The sequence below is a fragment of the Macaca thibetana genome, chromosome 2 (assembly GCF_024542745.1).
Source record: "Macaca thibetana thibetana isolate TM-01 chromosome 2, ASM2454274v1, whole genome shotgun sequence".
Classification (NCBI taxonomy): Eukaryota; Metazoa; Chordata; class Mammalia; order Primates; family Cercopithecidae; genus Macaca; species Macaca thibetana.
Genome location: NC_065579.1, coordinates 152,191,067 through 152,210,036, shown reverse-complemented (window position 1 = coordinate 152,210,036; position 18,970 = coordinate 152,191,067). Strand labels below are relative to the sequence as shown.

Genomic DNA, 18,970 nt, shown 5'->3' with positions numbered 1-18,970 from the left:
ACCTGCACAGCCCAAAATCCGTTAAACCTTGAGTCACCACAGCACATGTCTCTTGCAAGGACAAGGTTGGGGGTAGGGTCACAGATTAACAGCATCTCAAATACAGAACAAAATGGAGTCTCTTATGTCTACTTCTTTCTATATAGACACAGTAACAGTCTGATCTCTTTTTCTTTTCCCCACAGTTACAGGAGGAATACAAAAGACAAAAGCAATATTTGCTTTGGGAAGTTTTTACTTCTACAATAAATTATTGAGAATCAATAGGAAAGAGCTGAAAGTACAGGGCATAGACCCCAAAAAGAGAAGAGTAGACTTGCTTTTTATCATATCCCTTACCACTGGGGAGATTCAATAAGGATGGCCTGGACTAGGATGTAAGTGAACAACTAAAAATGGGCTGCAGGCTTGGAAAAATGTCAGGGGCCTGAATATGAAAGGACTTGACTTGGGGAGGTCACATGAAGATGAGTAGAACCAGTGGCCTATGAAAGCTGAGCCAAAATCTTCAGATGACCTGTGGCCTCTTGAGGGAGAACCTTGTCATCCACATTCGCTGTTCTTCTTAATCCACAGGGTAAAGGCATTCTGTGGAGAGATTACCTGTGTAGCGCCCCTTAGTTTAGCCCATAAGACACTCACCTAGCTCCAAGAATTTGCCAAGCACCTACCAAACATGATTATAAAGAAACAAGCACCTCCCTGTATTGTGATATAGAACAATCTCCAAAATATATTGTTAGGAATAAAACAAAAAGTGTAATCATTTATATAGAATACCATTTTTATAAAAGAAAACCTATATAGATGTATATTTATCTATGTGTATGTGCATGTGTGTGTAGCCAATTATTATTATTATTATTATTTTTTTTTTTTTTTTGAGACACACTATTGCTCTGTTGCCAGGCTGGAGTGCAGTGGCACAATCTTGGCTCACTGCAACCTCTGCCTCCCAGGTTCAAGCAGTTCTTCTGCCTCAGCCTCCCGAGCAGCTGGGACTACAGGTTCATGCCACCATGCCCAGCTAATTTTTGTATTTTTGGTAGAGATGGAGTTTCACCATGTTGGCCAGGATGGTCTCAATCTCTTGACCTTGTGATCCACCTGCCTCGGCCTCCCAAAGTGCTGGGATTACAGGCCTGAGCCACCGTGCCCAGCCTCCAATTATTTTTATATTTGTATGTGTATAGAATGTCTCTGAAGGATACAGAAGAAGTTGGTGCCAATAGTTGTCTCTGGAAAGTATTCACTCATTAAGTGAGTGAATAATTCCTTATATTGTACAGCCTGTTTCCTTTCAAACATTTTTATCTTGTGTATGTATTATATACTCCCAAAATTGAATAATATAATATACATAAATATTCAGACAACGTGGTCATTTTGCTTCTAGATAAGTTGCCTGCAGAAGCACTCACTTACGTACAAAAGGGGAAAAAATGCAACATTGTTTGTAAGAATGAAACACTAGAAACAACCAAAATCATCATCAGTAGGGAAATGAGTATATAAAATATGAACTAGTATATAGCAGTTAGATAGGTAGACTAAATAGATAGGTCTAGCATAAAGTAGCATATCGCGGTTAAAGGAAATGAACAGGATTGATCCATCTGTGGATTGATCTATGTGTATATCAACATGGAAAGGCTCAAAAACATGTTGAAGAGAAAAAGGAGCATAACATAGAATATATTTAGCATACAATTTAAGTGAAATTTTAAAAACACACCAAGTAAACGTATAAAAATGACCTGGAAGGATATCAATTCACAATGTACTTTGCTTCTGGACAGCAAGGTTGTGTGGAGTGTGGGGCTTCCTCCATATCTGTAATATTTTATTTCTTAAAAATAACTACCAAAATAAAAGATAGCAAGCAAACATGACAAAAAGGTTAAAAATTTTAACTCTGAGTGATAGAAATATAGATGTTTGTTATTTTATTCTTTGTGTTTTTTCTGTATGTTAAACATCTCCAGATATTTAAATAAGAGTAAAGAAGACACATCCAGCCCAGGTCCTCCAGATAGATCGGTTTGCTTTCTTTCTAAAGTCAAGTAAATTCTAAATTAACCTTGACATTATTAGTAAGTTTTGCTTTTAAAAAAATAAAATTTTGTGTTAGAAGTTTTAAAACATTTGGAAATTCTAGTTGTAGTTTCAGATTTCATAATTCAGATGATGCAACAGGATGGAACCATTGTCAAAGAGAATGCGGGGATGTTTGATGCTTGTTAGGACATGACTCCTATACTTGCCTGTTTGTTCATCCTCCAACCCCTCTTTCTTCCAAATTCCATGTAGCATATTCTGTCCAGGAAGCAAGAAGACTTGCTTGGAGGCATACTCATTTTCCCCATGCCTCTTTGCTATTTCTGGAAAATAAAGCATTCTATAGGCGGAGCTAGTGAATGCCTCTTTTAACACACGAGTCTCCACACTTCCCTATTCACTTTGGTTCCAGCATCCTGTCCAGCAAAGAAGCAATCAGCCAAAATGATACCTGGAGGCTTATCTGAGGCCAAACCCGCCACTCCAGAAATCCAGGAGATTGTTGATAAGGTGAGTTGATGCCATTCAGGAAAAAGTCTGAGCCAAAATCTTGATTCATAAGTTGTCCTGGTGGAAAGGATGTGGCTGAACGTGAAAACTAGAAGTTTAGGATGTGTGTGACTTTGTTCAGGTTTCTTTACAACTAAGATGAAATAAGAGGTTTTCAGATGAAACCTCGAATAATCCCCAAACTGTGAGTGTGACCTTGAGTGAATCACATTTCTTCTCTGAACTTCATTTTCTCCATGTGTAAAAGAAGAATTTGTATTGTATCATCTCTAAAGCTCAATCCTAGATATGATTCTAGCATTACTAATTCAGTTTCTGATACAACTTTTCTAATCTCACCAAGTGAAGCCAACATGTAATTGAAGTGTAAGGTTATTAACAGTTTGATGAAGTAGTCTTGGAATGTACTGCAGGGAAATTTTTAAAAAATAGATTGAATGAAGAATAATATTGTAAAGGCAATCTATTTACAAATTTCATACACTTTTGCCCAAATATACAGTGTTTTAGTCTTTTCAGAGTTAAAGGGTGATTCAGCTAATGGAGAAGAGAAGCGATAGTCTAAAGTGACTCCAAAATGTCAGAGGCTGCCAAATTATATACGGAAAAATAGAACTCAATGTTGTTAGCGGATTGATATGTTTTTCTCTTTTTCTTTTTTGTTTTGTTTTTAAGAGATGGGGTCTCACTCTGTCACCCAGGCTGGAGTGCAATGGTGTGATCATGGCTCACTGTAGCCTCAACTTCTCCAGCTCAGGCGATCCTCCCCACTCAGCCTCCTGAGTAGCTGGGATTACAGACTCATGCCACCATGCCTGGCTGATTTTGGGGGTTTTATTTTGTTTTTAGAGATGGAGTTTCATTCTGTTGCCAGACAGGTCTTGAATTCCTGGGCTCAAGCCATCTACTCACCTAGGCTTCCCAAAGTATTGGGGTTACAGGTGTGAGCTACCACACCCGGCCCTGATATATTTTTCTAAGTGTTGTGTGATTAGCTATCATCTAGCTATGCAGTAAACATTTAGTTGCATATTTTATGAAGGAAAACATGTACTAATTACCATTTTAGGTTTTTAGTTTGTTACCTTATTTTCTTGTATTATTCCTTCTTGTTTTTTCTCTCTGAAACATCATTCCATGACAGCGTGGAACACAAGATCAGCTTTTGTGTGATTATAAGAGTTGGGATCCTGTATATTCAGGGAACTAGAAAGCTCTCTAAGGGGCCAGATGCCTAGAATCCCATCATTCATTCTTGGGGACTAATTATTTCTCTTTCAAGCGTTCTTTTTAAAAATAAATATCTTGGAGCTTTTTTTCTGGGAGATGATATTAAGTCAGTAATTTCTTCATGTGAATCCGCAGATCAGATCCATGTTCTCAAACTTGAATGTGCACATGAATCACCTGCAGGTCTTGATAAACCTTAGATTCTGATTCAGGTGGCCTGGGGGAGGTCTGAGGTTCTGCATTTCTACCAGACTCCCAAGTGCTGCTGCTGCTGCCACCCATGGCCTCACTTGCCTGCAGAATCAGAGATGTATGGCATCCTACAAGGCCAGGGGGAGATGGCGCTTTAAAAGCCAGGGTGCAGGCTGGGTGTGGTGGTTCATGCCTATAATCCCAGCACTTTGGGAGGCTGAGGCGGTTGTATCATGAGGTCAGGAGTTCGAGACCAGCCTTGCCAACATGGTGAAACCCCGTCTGTACTAAAACTACAAAAAGTAGCTGGGAGTGGTGGCAGGTGCCTGTAATCCCAGCTACTCAGGAGGCTGAGGCAGGAGAATTACTCAAGCCTGGGATGCAGAGGTTGCAGTGAGCTGAGATAGTGCCACTGTACTCCAGTCTGGGCAACAAAGCAAGACCCTGCCTCAAAAAAGAAAGTCAGGGTGCCAAAATAAAATTTGTCTATTTCATTTGAAAAATGAAGGTAACACCTCTTGCCCTACCGATGTCAGAGCTGTAAGGACTAAGTGAGAAAATGTGCATAAAAATAACTTGAAAATGAAAAACAAATGTGCATAGGTGAAGCATCACAATTGTTTGCTTCAAATTTGTGGCTGAAAGCATCCCTGACCCTAAAAAATCCCCCTGAGACTCTCTAAGGACCAGAGCTGTAGAAAGACAGGGAAAAATAAATTTGAAATAGAGACAGTACAGAAAATTTTAATGATTTTTTAAAAAATCTATCACTTGATTAGCAATAATTATTAATTTTTAAAATAAGAAGCTACCAGAGGGCCTTGCATTGTTAATAACACCTATCTGTGAGTCCCATTTTAAATTATAAAATTGATTTGAAAGTGTGTGTGTGGCAGAGAGGAAGCTGCTTCCCTTTGGCTCAAATGTCATCAGAGAGGTAGAATGAGAGATAAACATTAAGAACAGCTACCTCACCCCAGAAGGGAGCTTTGCAGTTTTAAAAAGCTTGACCTCCATTCAAACTCTGATTTCATCTTCATAACCCCTGGGGCAGGCAGGGAAGGTATTGTGTCTATCTTACAGATGATGAAACCAAGACTTAAAGAGATTAAGAGTCACTTAGTTAAGCTGGGCAAGGTGGCTCAAACCTGTAATCCCAGCACTTTGGGAGGCTGAGGCGGGCGGATCACCTGAGGTCAGGAGTTCAAGACCAGCCTGGCCAACATGGTGAAACTCTATCCCTATTGAAAATACAAAAATTAGGCAGCGTGGTGGCAGGTGCCTGTAATCCCAGCTACCCAGAGGCTGAGGCAGGAGAATCACTTGAACCTGGGAGGCGGAGGCTGCAGTGACCCAACATCGCAACATTGTACTCCAGCCTGGGCCACAGAACGAGACTCCGTCTCAAAAAAAAAAGAGTCACCTAGTTAAGAAGTTAGCTCACCCCCAGTGTCTGACTGCCTGCACTCTCCACCACACAGTGGCAGAACACAGAGGAGCTTTGTTAGGAAAGGGAAATACACTGAGTGGAGAGAGTGTGTTAAGTTTGTCTTCTCAGTGGAAGCACCAGCCTCAAATTTAAGTCAATATAGGAGGCCAAGGCAGGCGGATCACCTGAGGTCAGGAGCTCAAGACCAGCCTGGTCAACATAGCGAAACCCGTCTCTACTAAAAATACAAAAATTAGCTGGGCATGGTGATGGGCGCCTGTAGTCCCCGCTACTCAGGAGGCTGAGGCAGGAGAATCGCTTGAACCCAGGAGGCGGAGGTTGGAGTGAGCCGAGATCGTGCCACTGCACTCCAGTCTGGATGACAGAACGAGACTCCATCTCAAAAAGTAAAAAAATTTTTAAATTTAAAAGTTAAAAAAAATTTTTTTTTAATCATTAGAGGGACAGGTGCGGTGGCTCACGGCTATAATCCCAGCACTTTAGGAGGCAGAGGCGGGCAGATTGCTTGATCTGGGGGATTCAAGGGCATCATGACAAAACTCTGTCTCTACCTCCTCGAAAATACAAAAAAAAAAAAAAAAAAAAAAATAGCCAGGTGGTACACACCTGTAGTCCCAGCTACTTGGGAGGCTTAGGTGAGATGATCACTTGCACCCAGGAAGTTGAGGATGCAGTGAGCCATGATCACACCACCGCACTCCAGCCTGGCCAACAAAGTGAGACTTTGTCTAAAAAAAATACATAAATAAATAAATAAATATAGGAAATGAATATCAGTGAATCATTTCATGGTTGGTGCATTTCTTGTATATCTCCTAAGTGTCTAGCGTTATGCTAATTATTATAGAAGCTACATAAGGGCTGTAAAATATGGCCCCTGGCCTCTAGCAGTTTATACGGTAGTTGGGAAAAATCGAGATATCTGGAACAGTATATAAAACAATATCCAATTAAGTACTTTTTCATAATCATAGGTTTTGGACCAGAAAAGATGTTAGAGATTGCTGGTCAAACCTCCTTCCTTTCAGGTAAATAATTACTGTGAGGCAGTTCAGCTACTCCCGTGTTAAAGCCCGGATTATCACTTATCTGCCCTCTCTTGCAGGAGTGAGCCTTAGGGCACAATTTCCAGTTCAGTGTTAGAAGGTAGAGGAAGAGTTGGAAAACTCGTTGTAGTTTAGGAAGCACTTTCACATCATTTATATCATTTATGCCCCTACAAACAGCCCCAAGAGGCAAGTGTTATTACAACCACTTTATAGGTGAGAAACTTGAGTCAATTCCTTCTCCAAAATTACAGTAGGTCCCCATGCAGGAACAGGGAAAATGGGTAGGTGCTGGCAATTCAGGGACAATCTCCACTACCTGTCACTTACTTGCTAGTTTTACTTTTTGATTTTTGAATGTATTGCTGTTTTTTTCTTTTTTTTGAGACGGAGTCTCGCTCTGTCGCCCAGGCTGGAGTGCAGTGGCTGGATCTCAGCTCACTGCAAGCTCCGCCTCCCGGGTTCACGCCATTCTCCTGCCTCAGCCTCCCGAGTAGCTGGGACTACAGGCGCCCACCACCTCGCCCGGCTAGTTTTTTTTTTTTTTTTTTTTTTTTTTTGTATTTTTTAGTAGAGACGGGGTTTCACCGTGTTAGCCAGGATGGTCTCGATCTCCTGACCTCGTGATCCGCCTGTCTTGGCCTCCCAAAGTGCTGGGATTACAGGCGTGAGCCACCGCGCCTGGCCCTGTATTTGTGTTTTTTAAAATCACCTGTTAAAGTGCAAGTATTCTCAGAGGAGCTGAAGTTTATCAGCTTTCCTTGGCCTTCTCAGAGAGCTTCTTAGTGGAAGGCCAACTGAAGAACCTCATTAGAAGGAGAGAAAGAAGAAAAAGACATCACATAGAGAAGGGAAGAGTATCAAAGACAAATGTTAACTGCATGGTCAAGGAATTTGATATCACAGTGAAAGAGGAATATTGGATGAGGGCAGAAAGAAAAGAAAGGCAAACAAAGGGGATGGCAATTGAGAAAACTTGAAAGTTTTCGAAGGCAGGAGAAATGAGTTTTCCCATTCTGAAAATAACAGAGACTGAACATGTCATTGTAGCATCATGTACTAAAGTACACTTGGAAGAAAACCCTCTTCCAAGATTCTCTGTATTAGCTGAGGTCATTGCTATACTCATCTTTCCTATTTGGGAAGACAAGTTGTCAGGATGGAAAACAACTGTGGTCTTTTCATTCAGAAAACATTGGTTAGGTAGACAGAACTGTGTGAACTGCTATGGGGGTAGCAGGGACATAAAATAGTGCCTGCCCTTGTGGAAATTTATAAAATAGAATGGATCTAAGAGGGACACATCCCAGAAAGACAGAGCCATACATAATCCCATTCATGAAAAGCCACAATCTGTATAATGAAGAACCAAATAAATGAATGGCCCAACAGCAAAAGCCTCCAGATCATTATTGCTGATTCATTATCTATATAATATGTTAATGAGCGTTTGATGAGAATTCTGAGCATGTTTATGAGAAGGAAAGAAATGTTATTTAATTATTTTTAGAAGGGTTATACATGCAATGTGCATGCACACAATGAACACACACACACACACACACACACACACACACACACACGCTCCCCTTAGTCATAAACCTAATTGCTAAATACTATTCCTGGCTAACACACAGAGCATGATTTTTGTCGGTCAGGACACCACACAAACACCTCATCTGCATACCATCCTGGGCACACCCTGGAACTTAGTATGTCATGGCTCTAACCCCATCCACAAATTTGCATTCCCCTCTCTGACCACAGCCTCCTCATTAGTCGCCTCTCCCACTGTCCCACACCCAAAGAACCTGCCATTCAGCCACACCAGAATCCTTCAGGCACCTACCTTCCCATCTTCATGATAACACACCCAGGCCCACTCAGTCTCTCATCCAGCCTGGACCCCATGACAGGAGGATAGCTTCAGATACTCCTCCACTCATGATGATTTCCTTGACCCTGGGAGCTCCTAGCTTTCTAATTCTCAATTAAAGGTCACGCCCACTGCCACCACTTTCTATGCAGCTACTACTGTTCCAGAATCAAAGAACTTTGCCAAAGCGAGGTGCAGAACCACAGAAAACTCACCCATTACAAACCTGTGGATTAATGCTGAACAACCTGGACAGGACCCAGGAATGCCAGAACATACTTTCAGTCATATTTGTTGGTCTTTTTCTAGAAACCCCACAAATGTAAATCTCTCTTCAGTTCCTCAATCCCTCCCACCACCATGTTCCCTCCAGCAGGATGTCTCAGTTCCTACTCTTCTTACACCAGCCGTCCCCAGCCTTTTTGGCACCTTTGTGGAAGGCAATTTTTCCACAGATGTGGTGGAGGGGATAGTTTTGGGATGAAGCTCTTCCACCTCAGATCATCAGGCATTATATTCTCATAAGGAGCACGCAACCTTGATCCCTTGCATGCAGTTCACAATAGGGTTCCCACTCCTGTGAAAATCTAATGCCGCCTGCTAATCTGACAGGAGGCGGAGCTCAGGCCATAATCCTCACTGGCCCACTGCTCCCCTCCTGCTGTGCAGCCCGATTCCTAACAGGCTGTGGATGGGTACCGGTCTGCAGCCCAGGGGTTGGGGACTCCTGTCTTAGGAGATTGCAGGCCTCTGGTAAGAAAACGCCCCAGCTGACCCTATCTCTTGCTGGATCTCATTCCTCCCTAGACTCTGTTCTCCTCTCTTCAGCCAGCCCTTCCTCTCTTAGCCAGGTGACTTCATTTCTTGCATCCTCAATGCCTTGTCCCATACTTTCTTCTTCCTTCAAAACATACTTAGACAACAAATGTCCACAAGTCACATCTTACTGGCCCTATTGTCCTTTCATGTTACTATTCAAACTCTCCTTCCTTACTCTGTAAAACTCCCCCAAATGTAATTCATAAACTTTGCCACCAATATTTTTCTATCCATTTTCTCTAAAATTAGGCACAGTCCTATTGTTTCTGTAGAATGACTACAGATTAGGGGAAAGTCCTGGGTGTCGGGTGCCTCATGGCTAAAATCCTCAGATCTCAGAGAATAAACACCTCACTAAGATTCATGCTCGGTAACAATGAGAAATGCTTGAAGAACTCTGGGGTAAATGCATCATACCAGGTGCTCCTCCCTGGTAGCCTCCTGCCCTGGCTGGAGACCAAGTGACAAACCTCCTCTGTATTCCTTCAGCTCCCGTCACCATCACGCATGGCAGACTGAGAAAGGTGAAGGCCAACTGCATTCAGCAGGAGATGTGTCCATTCACCACCAGTCTCCTACCACCGTTCCCAGCTGGCCTGCATCCTCCTAGTGCCCATCCTGGGGAGTCTTTCAGTGTCAGGCTACCTTCTGAGACTTAAGGTTTCACTGACAAGCTCCCCTACTCTGCCCCTTTCCCTGCTCCTCCGCTCAAATCTCATCACTCAGGTCCATGTCGTCATCTAACATTAAACCATGCAAATCTATTTTACTGGGAAGAGGGAGGGAGGCTGCAGGTTACAAGTAGAGTGAACCAGAAATCAAGGTCCACAGTCTGACATGTGCCAGAGCACTTCAAGAAACAAACCAGATCTTTTAAATCCCCCCTCTCATGGAAAATTCTGCATTTGTGGATTATACAGATATGATGGAAAGGTTAAAGATTTAGATATATTTCTAGGACAGATAGAAATGAATACTTGGGGCCAGGCATGGTGGCTCACCCCTGTAATTGCAGCACTTTGGGAGGCCAAGGCGAGTGGATCACCTGAGACCAGGAGTTCGAGACCAGCCTGGCAAACATGATGAAATTCGGTCTCTCCAAAAATATAAAAAATTAGCTGGGAATGGTGGCAGACACCTGTAGTCCCAGCTATTCAGGAGGCTGAGGCAGGAGAACTGCTTAAACCCAGGAGGGAGAGGTTGTAGTGAGTCAAGATCATGCCACTACACTCCAGCCTAGGTGACAGAGCAGACTGCAAGACTGCATGAGAGAGAGAGAGAGAGAGAGAGAGAGAGAGAGAAAGAAAGAAAGAAAGAAAGAAAGAAAGAAAGAAAGAGAAAAAGAAAGAAAGAAAGAAAGAAAGAAAGAAAGAAAGAAAGAAAGAAAGAAAGAAAGAAAGAAAGGGAGAGAGAGAGAGAAAGAGAAAGAAATAAAGAGAAAGAGAAAGAGAGGGAGTGAGGAAGGAAGGAAGGAAGCAGGGAAGGAAGGAAGGAATGAAGTAAGGGAGGGAGAGAGGGAGGGAGGAAGGAAGGAAAAGAAAGGAAAGAAAAGAAAGAAAGAGAGAGAGAAAGAAAGAAAGAAAGAAAGAAAAGAAAAGAAAAGAGAAAAGAAAAGAAAAGAAAAGAAGAGAAAAGAAAAGAAGAGAAAAGAAAAAAGAAAAGAGAAGAAAGACTGGCTGGCTTAGGATATGTGCTTTAAAAAAAACATGACTGAAAAGCAGAAGGAACACAAATCAGATATATAAGTTATCAGGCAAGGACTTTAAAATAACTATGATTAATATTTTTTCAACTTTAAGCAGTCATGCTCAACTCATGGCCTCAGATTCCTCATTCATAAAATGAGGTTTAAATGGACACTTTGGCAGTTAGTGTAGAGATTAGCCCTTTCAAACTCAGCTCCTAATTTGACTGGTGTCCAATGCTGGCCACCCCTCCTTTGGAATCTCGAAAGGCTTTGGAAAGGGACCCTAAGACAGTAACCCGTTTCCTTACTCTGCTTCTCCGTGCACCCTTTCTCCGCTCTCCTGCCCCTAGCTCTTCCCACTTCTGGTTTGTTCTCACTATTTGTCTTCTCCCTTTCTCCACTTTGAAATTTCGTTTCCATCTCAACAGAGCAGTCACATTTTTCCCATCTATTCTCAAGGTTACAGGAGAACTGAGTGGAGTGTTTGGCCTTTCAGAAGTGGTCTGACAGCTCACAGTTTGCATATGTCTACATCTTTGAAAACAGTTCTGGTACTCAAACTGAGGCATCAGTAGTAAGGGATTCAAAACATCTGCCCAGGGAGGATTGTTTGAGTCCAGGAGTTCGAGGCTGTGGTGAACTATGATCATGCCACTGCACTCCAGCCCGGGTGAGGGGGAGATCCTGTCTCTTAAATTTAAAAACAAAAAACAAAAAACAACTGCCCACTGATGGGAAAGACGAAGGACTGCCTTGGGAAAATTCTAGATGCATTGGAGGCCTGATTGAAGTTGTATGGACATGAAATGCTTTCATGAAGGGCATAAAGGCAAGTTCTCAATAAACAAGGTATATTCAATACACAGAGTTATATCTTTTTTCCTCCAAAGGATAGAAAAGAATTGAGGTTGAAGGACAAAGCCATAGATATAAAGACAACAGGAGATAGGCAAGTACCACCTCAGAAATAGCAATAAAATTTTGGAAGTTGGAAAACAGATGAACAATGGAAAATGCTGAGCAGTCTAAACAGAAGCTAAGCCCACAGAGGGGAAAGTCTAAGCCAGAAGCAAGCAGATTTACCTGCAGAACGTCACAAAGGCGCAGGCATGACCACCACCAAAAACTCGTAGCCAGGAGTGAGGCCTGGGACCAAAAGCAAGAGGACTGATCTGTATGAGGGACAGTGAGACCTCCCCGAGTTCCTTCTCCCTCACTGTCCTCCACCCTGGCAGAAGAGGAGCTTTACACTTAGCAGGAACTGAGTCAAGAGCTCATAGTAGACTCTTGCCTATCAGGCCCAGCTGAGAGTGGGAATGAAGTACTGTACAGAAAGCTGATGGGTTCAGTAAACATTTACATATTAAATTTGGGACTCTGTCTCCCTTCTCATGTTTGGTTCGGGAATGCTGACATTTAAACCCAACCCATATCCCTCCATGGTAGACAGAATGATGGCCCTCCAAAGATGTCCATGTCCTAATCCCTGGAACCTGTGACTAGGTTCCTTTACACAGCAAAAGAGACTTTGCAGGTGTGATTAAATTAAGGCTCTTGAGATGGAGAGGTTATCCTGGATTATCCAGGTAAGCCCATGCAACCACAGGGTCTTTATTAGAATTATACCCAAATACTGCACTCTAATTAGTATATTGTTTTCCACAGGGGTATAGGTCAGCAATTCTGAAATTATTTTATGTATACGCTAGAACTGAACAAATAGGCAAATACATTGCAAATAATAAGAACCAGGATTCTTCCTCAGCGTTTGAGAAAGGAGTTATAATAAGGAAACGGGAAAAGCTAAATAAGTCCTGTGGTATTTGATTTTTAAAATTTTATTTATTTATTTTATTTTATTTTATTTTATTTTTTTTGAGGCGGAGTTTCACTCTTGTTGCCCAGGCAGGAGTGCAATGGTGTGATCTCATCTCACTGCAACCTCCGCCTCCCAGGTTCAAGCGATTCTCCTGCTTCAGCCTCCTGAGTAGCTGGAATTATAGACACCCAACACTGTGCCCGGCTCATTTTTGTATTTTTAGTAGAGAAGGGATTTTATCATGTTGGTCAGGCTGGTCTCAAACTCCTGACCTCAAGTGATCCACCCACCTCGGCCTCCCAAAGAGCTGGGATTACAGGCATGAGCCACCACGCCCGGCCGTGGTATTTGATTTTAATCAGAGGAAAAAATATATATATGTGTGTGTGTGTGTATATACATATACATATACACACACACACACACATATATACACACATATATATACACACATGCACATACACACACATACCCATACACACACATATAAAATGACACACACATAAATGTGTGTATATGCACACACATACAAATGAGTAAAGATGTGTGCACATGTGTGTGAGTACACATATTATTTTGTAGCCCTTTCCATTGAGTGGGCCTAGAAGCAATGACATCTAGTAACAAGAGACACAGCACCCAAATCTTGGGTCTTAAATACCATTCTCCAATAAAAGGAGTGGGGACTCCTTGGAGAAATAGTTGATTCCAGCGAGGAGGCAAGGAAACTTCAAGATAAACCTGGAACATCTGACTCTACTTGTGTAGAGTCAGAAAGTTAGGAAGTGCTTATAAAATGATAGAGGTGTGTTGAAAGGACACGGGCATCAGGTGAAGGAGCTCCCAATGGCCAAATCTAGGACATTTGAGTAACAAAATAAAGAGTAATGAATTGTAATCCACAGAGTAAAATAAATATCCATGAGTCATATTAACATAAAATAAGTAATTGACTACATGAAGAGAAGAGAACAGCTCTTCCTTACAGTAGAATTGCAAATAATAAATGTACAAGAAATTATTTTTTAAATTACCATTTGGCCAATACCACAATTAATCATTGTTGTGGGCAAGAACCGTCAATGGATGCTAAAATTCATGAATGCAAGTACAGCGAGAAACAAGACTCCTCACAAGACACTAACTAATTACAAAGGGAAAAAAATGGTAACTTTACAGTGGAGAAACCTGGCAGACATCCTAAGTGATCAAAATTAACATCACCAGTAATGAAATGTAGCTCCTGATAGGATGCACTTAAGCACAACATCACTTTTGTGCTATCCTTACAAAAATGTGTAATACTAACATAAGAGGAGATCACACAAACCTAAACTGAGGGACATTCTACCATTTAACAGGCCAGTATTCTTCAAAAACATCAAGGTTGTGAACAACAAAGGAATGAACCCAGATTGTACGAGACTGAGTAGAAATGACAACTAAATGCAATGCAGGATCCTGCATGAGATCCTGGAGCAGAAAAGAGACATTTTCAGGATAACTGGCAAAATTCTGATAAGGTTTAGAGACTACTTAATAGTGATATACCATGTTAATTTCCTGATTTTGGTGATTATACTATGTTATGTAAAATGGCAAAATTAGGGGAACTGTAAATGATATAAGAGAATTCATTATACTAATTTTACAACTTTTAAGTCTGAAATTATTTTAAAATAATGTTTTAATCAAGTAGTAATTATTGCTCTACTGATTTTTGTTAATCAAAGATATATATAACTCTTAGAGTTTAACAGTCAAAATGCTCCTATATTGCATTACCACACTGAGTTTATGTGAATTCAGCCTAAAGCAACAAAATTTGATGTTTTAACCTATGCAATTGTATTAAAATAGGTGTTTTCTATTGAAATAATAAAAATAGCTCATAGATTTCATTACCATCTTTGAAGACTTTTAGGAGGATGAGGTTCCCAGATGTGTACGTCACATAGATGGAGTCTAATATAGCTTTGATTATTTGTTTCCTCTTTTCTTTTCTTTAGGTTAAACCACAGCTTGAAGAAAAAACAAATCAGAGTTATGAAAAATTGGAAGCTGTGGAGTATAAAACTCAAGTCGTTGCTGGAATAAATTACTACATTAAGGTTAGAGTTCAGTACCTACTTTAGCGCCAAAAGATCTATTTCTCATTTTATGTAAAATGTTCCCTGATTTCCCTACCATATAATTGCTTCCTTACAGTTGTCCTAAATTAAGATGCCTAGCATGATTCCTTCCAAGTGGTAGACTCTCAAATTTGGTAAATGATGTGATGCCATTTTTTTTCTTGTGAATTCAGAAAGCTTTATTACATTGATTCTTGATTTCTGGAAATTGTATAGAAAAAGATTTCAGAACAGTTCAGGGCATGCTGGATTTGTGGCTGTGCTGCTTCTTAGGTAAGGAGGGAGGATCACGTCTCATCTGCCTGAAGGCGTGGGGCTGGACCACATGGTATCTTGAAGCCGATTCCACCTCAAAGCTGTATGATTCTATATGTCTAAATTAAATAAATTAAAGTAACGACTCAAATCATTAGCTGGGAAAATAATTTAAACCTTTTTTGTCCTTTAAATAAGCATTTTGATTAATATAATATAAATATTATTTTGTAATTCAAATTAGTAGATTTAACTTATGGCACTCTAGGTATAGTTTAAAGCAGTGGAGTAGTGAAAATAGTTTAAAAGTTAATTATATAGCTCTGTCAGAAAATTACACGATGCATTGATCCAGTTCTAATTGAAGTTACCAAGATGAAACCAACTGAACAAGTCAACCATGAATATTTAAGAGCCATTTTTGTCCTTATGTATTAAGAAGATGATAATTCTGATTCTAAAAATAAAAACAAATATTAAAGTATGTTTACTTAATCTTTACTTAACCATTCGACCAGGGCACAGTGTGGCTTATTTCTCTTTAACAAACAATTCAATTAAAATATAAACATTTTAAAAGACGTTTTCAGCAAAAAATAAACATAAGTAAGTGGAGCTAGTCAGCTTAGCACAGGAAAGTTTCAGTACCGAGCTATGTATATGGATCAGCCCTGTTCTGCCACATGTGAGCTCCTAGGAAAGACCAGGTCACATGTCACAGGGAGCTTTGACCAGGTCACGGGGAGACACATGTCACAGAGGACCCTGCTGTATCCTCAGAACACAATGGCACCATTTCCTCCATTTTCAATCTGATTTCTTCATGGCTGGAAAAGAACGTTTTCCAGTTAAAAATGATTATGTGCAAAGATAGGAAGCATTCCATCAACATTAGAATATTTATTTTAATAATTTATGATTAATTCAAATGCATACATTTCACATGTTACCACATATTACATTTCACATATTACTGCATATTACCAGCTCACATGTCTCTTCAACAGTTCATCAGATAATTATCTTGAAAATTTCTTCTCTTGACCACCCTTTTGCCCTCTCTTAATCAGTCTCTCTCTCTCTCTCTCCTTCTCTCTGTCTCTGTCTCTTTCTCTCTCTGTCTCTCTCATCTTTTCTTCCTTCTGCTATCGAATTTTTCCTATTGGATCTCAGCCACTGATCCTAGTTCCCTTTTACTTCCTGGTAGTCTGGCTGTTGATCCCTTTGCTCTGAGCCACTCTAGATTTAAGGTCTTGCCAGTGACGAGACCTTCTCTATGTATTTCAGGTACCTATCAAGAGGCAGGTGGTACAATGGAAGGACCACAGGCTTAGGTGTCAGAGTGTCCTGGGTTTGAACCCTTGAAGCTCCTCCTCCTCTCTGAGCCTTCATTCCCTTATCTGCACAATGAGGGTAATAATCTGCTTCGCAGGGTGTTGTGAGGAATATATAAGCTGGAAATTTATTGAGCACTTACAATTCACCATGCACTAGTCTAAGAACAGGGCTTGTATTATCTCATTTAATCCTCACAACAAATCTATGAGATAAGTACAATCACTTCTCTTGGGTTACCAATGAAAAAATTGAGCTCCAGGGTGGTGAAGAGACTAAAAAGGTCATACAACTATAAGATCTGAGTCAGGATTTGAGCCCAGATAGACTGAGCTTAACTGCTGGCTGTGCTGCCTCTAATATAAAGCACAAAATAAGAGCTTTTAAAAGGTTACACTGGCCTGGTGTGGTGGCTCACGTCTGTAATCCCAACACTATGGGAGACCAAGGCGGGAGTATAGCTTGAAGCCAGGAGTTTGAGATCAGCCTGGGCAACATAGCCAGACCTTATCTCTACAAAGAAAATGTTTTAATTACCTAGGCATGGTGATGCACATCAGTAGTCCTAGCTACTTGGGAAGATGAGGTAGAAGGATCACTTGAGCCAAGGAGTTTGACATTGCAGTGAGCTGAGATCGCACCACTGCACTGCAGCCCAGGCAACAGAGCGAGGCCTCATTCCCCCATCAGTACCCTCCAAAGAGGTTACATTGTAGAGTGAAAAGAATGTAGATGCTAGAGCCTAACAGATCTGGGTTTGAATATTGGCTGTGCCACTTATTAGCTGAGAAATTTATGGAAAATCACTTAATCTCTCTTACTCTGCTTCCACATCTGTAAAATTTCATTGCTCCACCTTTCTTCAGGCCTATAATATAAGTTAATATAATCATTTATATAAAATGTTCATCATAGTGTCTGGCTAACAGTAAACATTTGATATATGGCATTTGTTAAAATTAGGATAGGAAGTGACATCAGAAGCACAATAAATATTTTTATAAGACAAAACATTTATTGTCTCAAGCAAGAACCAAAGTAAAAATTCTTACCATAATTTTCCAGGTCTCAGATTCATGTCCAAACTACTGCTTCTGCTTCAACCTTCATACCAATGACTTCCTAGCAAAACCCCTTAGCTTTTTTTTTTTTCTTTTTTGAGACAGAGTTTCACTCTGTCGCTCAGGCTGGAGTGCAGTGGCACAATCTCGGCTCTCTGCGACCTCCATCTCCCAGATTCAAGCGATTCTCCTGCTTCAGCCTCCCAGGTAGCTGGGATTACAGGTGTGCACCACCATGCCCAGCTAATTTTGTATTTTTAGTTTTCACCATGTTGGCCAGGTTTGTCTCAAACTCCTGACCTCAGGTGATCCACCCGCCTCGGCCTCCCAAAGTGCTGGAATTATAGGCGTGAGCCACAGTGCCCGACCCCTTCACTCTAGAAGGGAGGGTGTCTGCCCCCTGGGCTCTGCTCAATCTTACCAGTGGGCGTTTATAAAGTAGGTTCTGATATAGGTATATGAACCCTGCATCCCAAATTTTCTAGGGCAATTCTGATTTTCTTTTCCCTTATCAGACTGTATGGCAAATAAAGTGTCCCAAGTTGGGAGTCAGAAAACAGCATCACCAAAAATATAGGCTGTCACTGGTTTTCTTGCTCCATGCATCTTTGAAAATAAAATGCTGTCCTTTATGCCCAGATTATACTAAAAAAAATAACAAAATAAACCTAGGACTTATGCCTCTTGCCATGCCATTAGTCTACAATTTTTTTTTTTTTTTTTTTTTTTAGGCAGAGTCTTGCTGTATCACTCAGGCTGGAGTGCAGCAGCGCAATCTCGGCTCACTGCAACCTTCTCCTCCTGGGTTCAAGTGATTTTCCTGCCTCAGTCTCCCGAGTAGCTGGGATTACAGGCATGCACCACCATGCCTGGCTAATTTTTTGTATTTTTAGTAGAGACGGGGTTTCACCATGCTGGCCAGGCTGGTCTCGAACTCCTGACCTCGTGATCCACCTGCCTCAGCCTCCCAAAGTACTAGGATTACAGGTGGGAGCCACGGCGCCCAGCCTACTCTACTCTTTCTCTCCTAAAATAAGGTGGTGGATTTATGAATACAAAGAGTCTAAGAATGGGTGGACTAGGTCTAGCAATGCTATTCCTCAGCAGCTTTTTGGACAGAAGTCTTTATAGATCTGTAGCTCTCTCACTTGATGTAGACCCATTTGAATAAATCTCCTTTTGCTTTCTCTTTTTTTTAATACTTTTCAGGTACGAGCAGGTGATAATCATTATATGCACTTGAAAGTATTCAAAAGTCTTCCCGGACAAAATGAGGACTTGGTACTTACTGGATACCAGGCTGACAAAAACAAGGACGATGAGCTGACGGGTTTTTAGCAGCATGTTCCCAAAGTGTTCTGATTCCTTCCACTGGCTACTGAGTCATGATCCTTGCTGATAAATAAAACCATCAATAAAGAAGCATTCTTTTCCAAAGAAATTATTTCTTCAATTATTTCTCATTTATTGTATTAAGTAGAAATTACCTTTTCTTTCTCA

The 18,970-nt window shown here is 41.0% G+C and overlaps 2 protein-coding genes across 2 annotated transcripts in view; both read left to right on the top strand.

Annotated features, from left to right (window-relative positions):
* The window catches only part of FAM162A (family with sequence similarity 162 member A), a 569,879-nt gene that overhangs the window by 484,268 nt on the left and 66,641 nt on the right, over positions 1-18,970 (top strand). The window lies entirely within an intron of this gene.
* CSTA (cystatin A) lies at positions 2,318-18,911 on the top strand. The gene is made up of 3 exons (XM_050781872.1): positions 2,318-2,568; positions 14,697-14,798; positions 18,680-18,911. The coding sequence occupies exons 1-3, from the start codon at positions 2,503-2,505 to the stop codon at positions 18,806-18,808; spliced, it is 297 nt and encodes a 98-aa protein (XP_050637829.1). The 5' UTR covers positions 2,318-2,502; the 3' UTR covers positions 18,809-18,911.

What these genes read in the sequence shown, in the direction of transcription:
- CSTA (XM_050781872.1), top strand. Translation starts at nt 2,503, where the DNA reads ATGATACCTGGAGGCTTATCTGAGGCCAAACCCGCCACTCCAGAAATC. An exon ending in TCCAGGAGATTGTTGATAAG is followed by an intron (nt 2,569 to 14,696) that starts GTGAGTTGATGC and finishes TCTTTTCTTTAG; the next exon opens with GTTAAACCACAGCTTGAAGA. An exon ending in GAATAAATTACTACATTAAG is followed by an intron (nt 14,799 to 18,679) that starts GTTAGAGTTCAG and finishes AATACTTTTCAG; the next exon opens with GTACGAGCAGGTGATAATCA.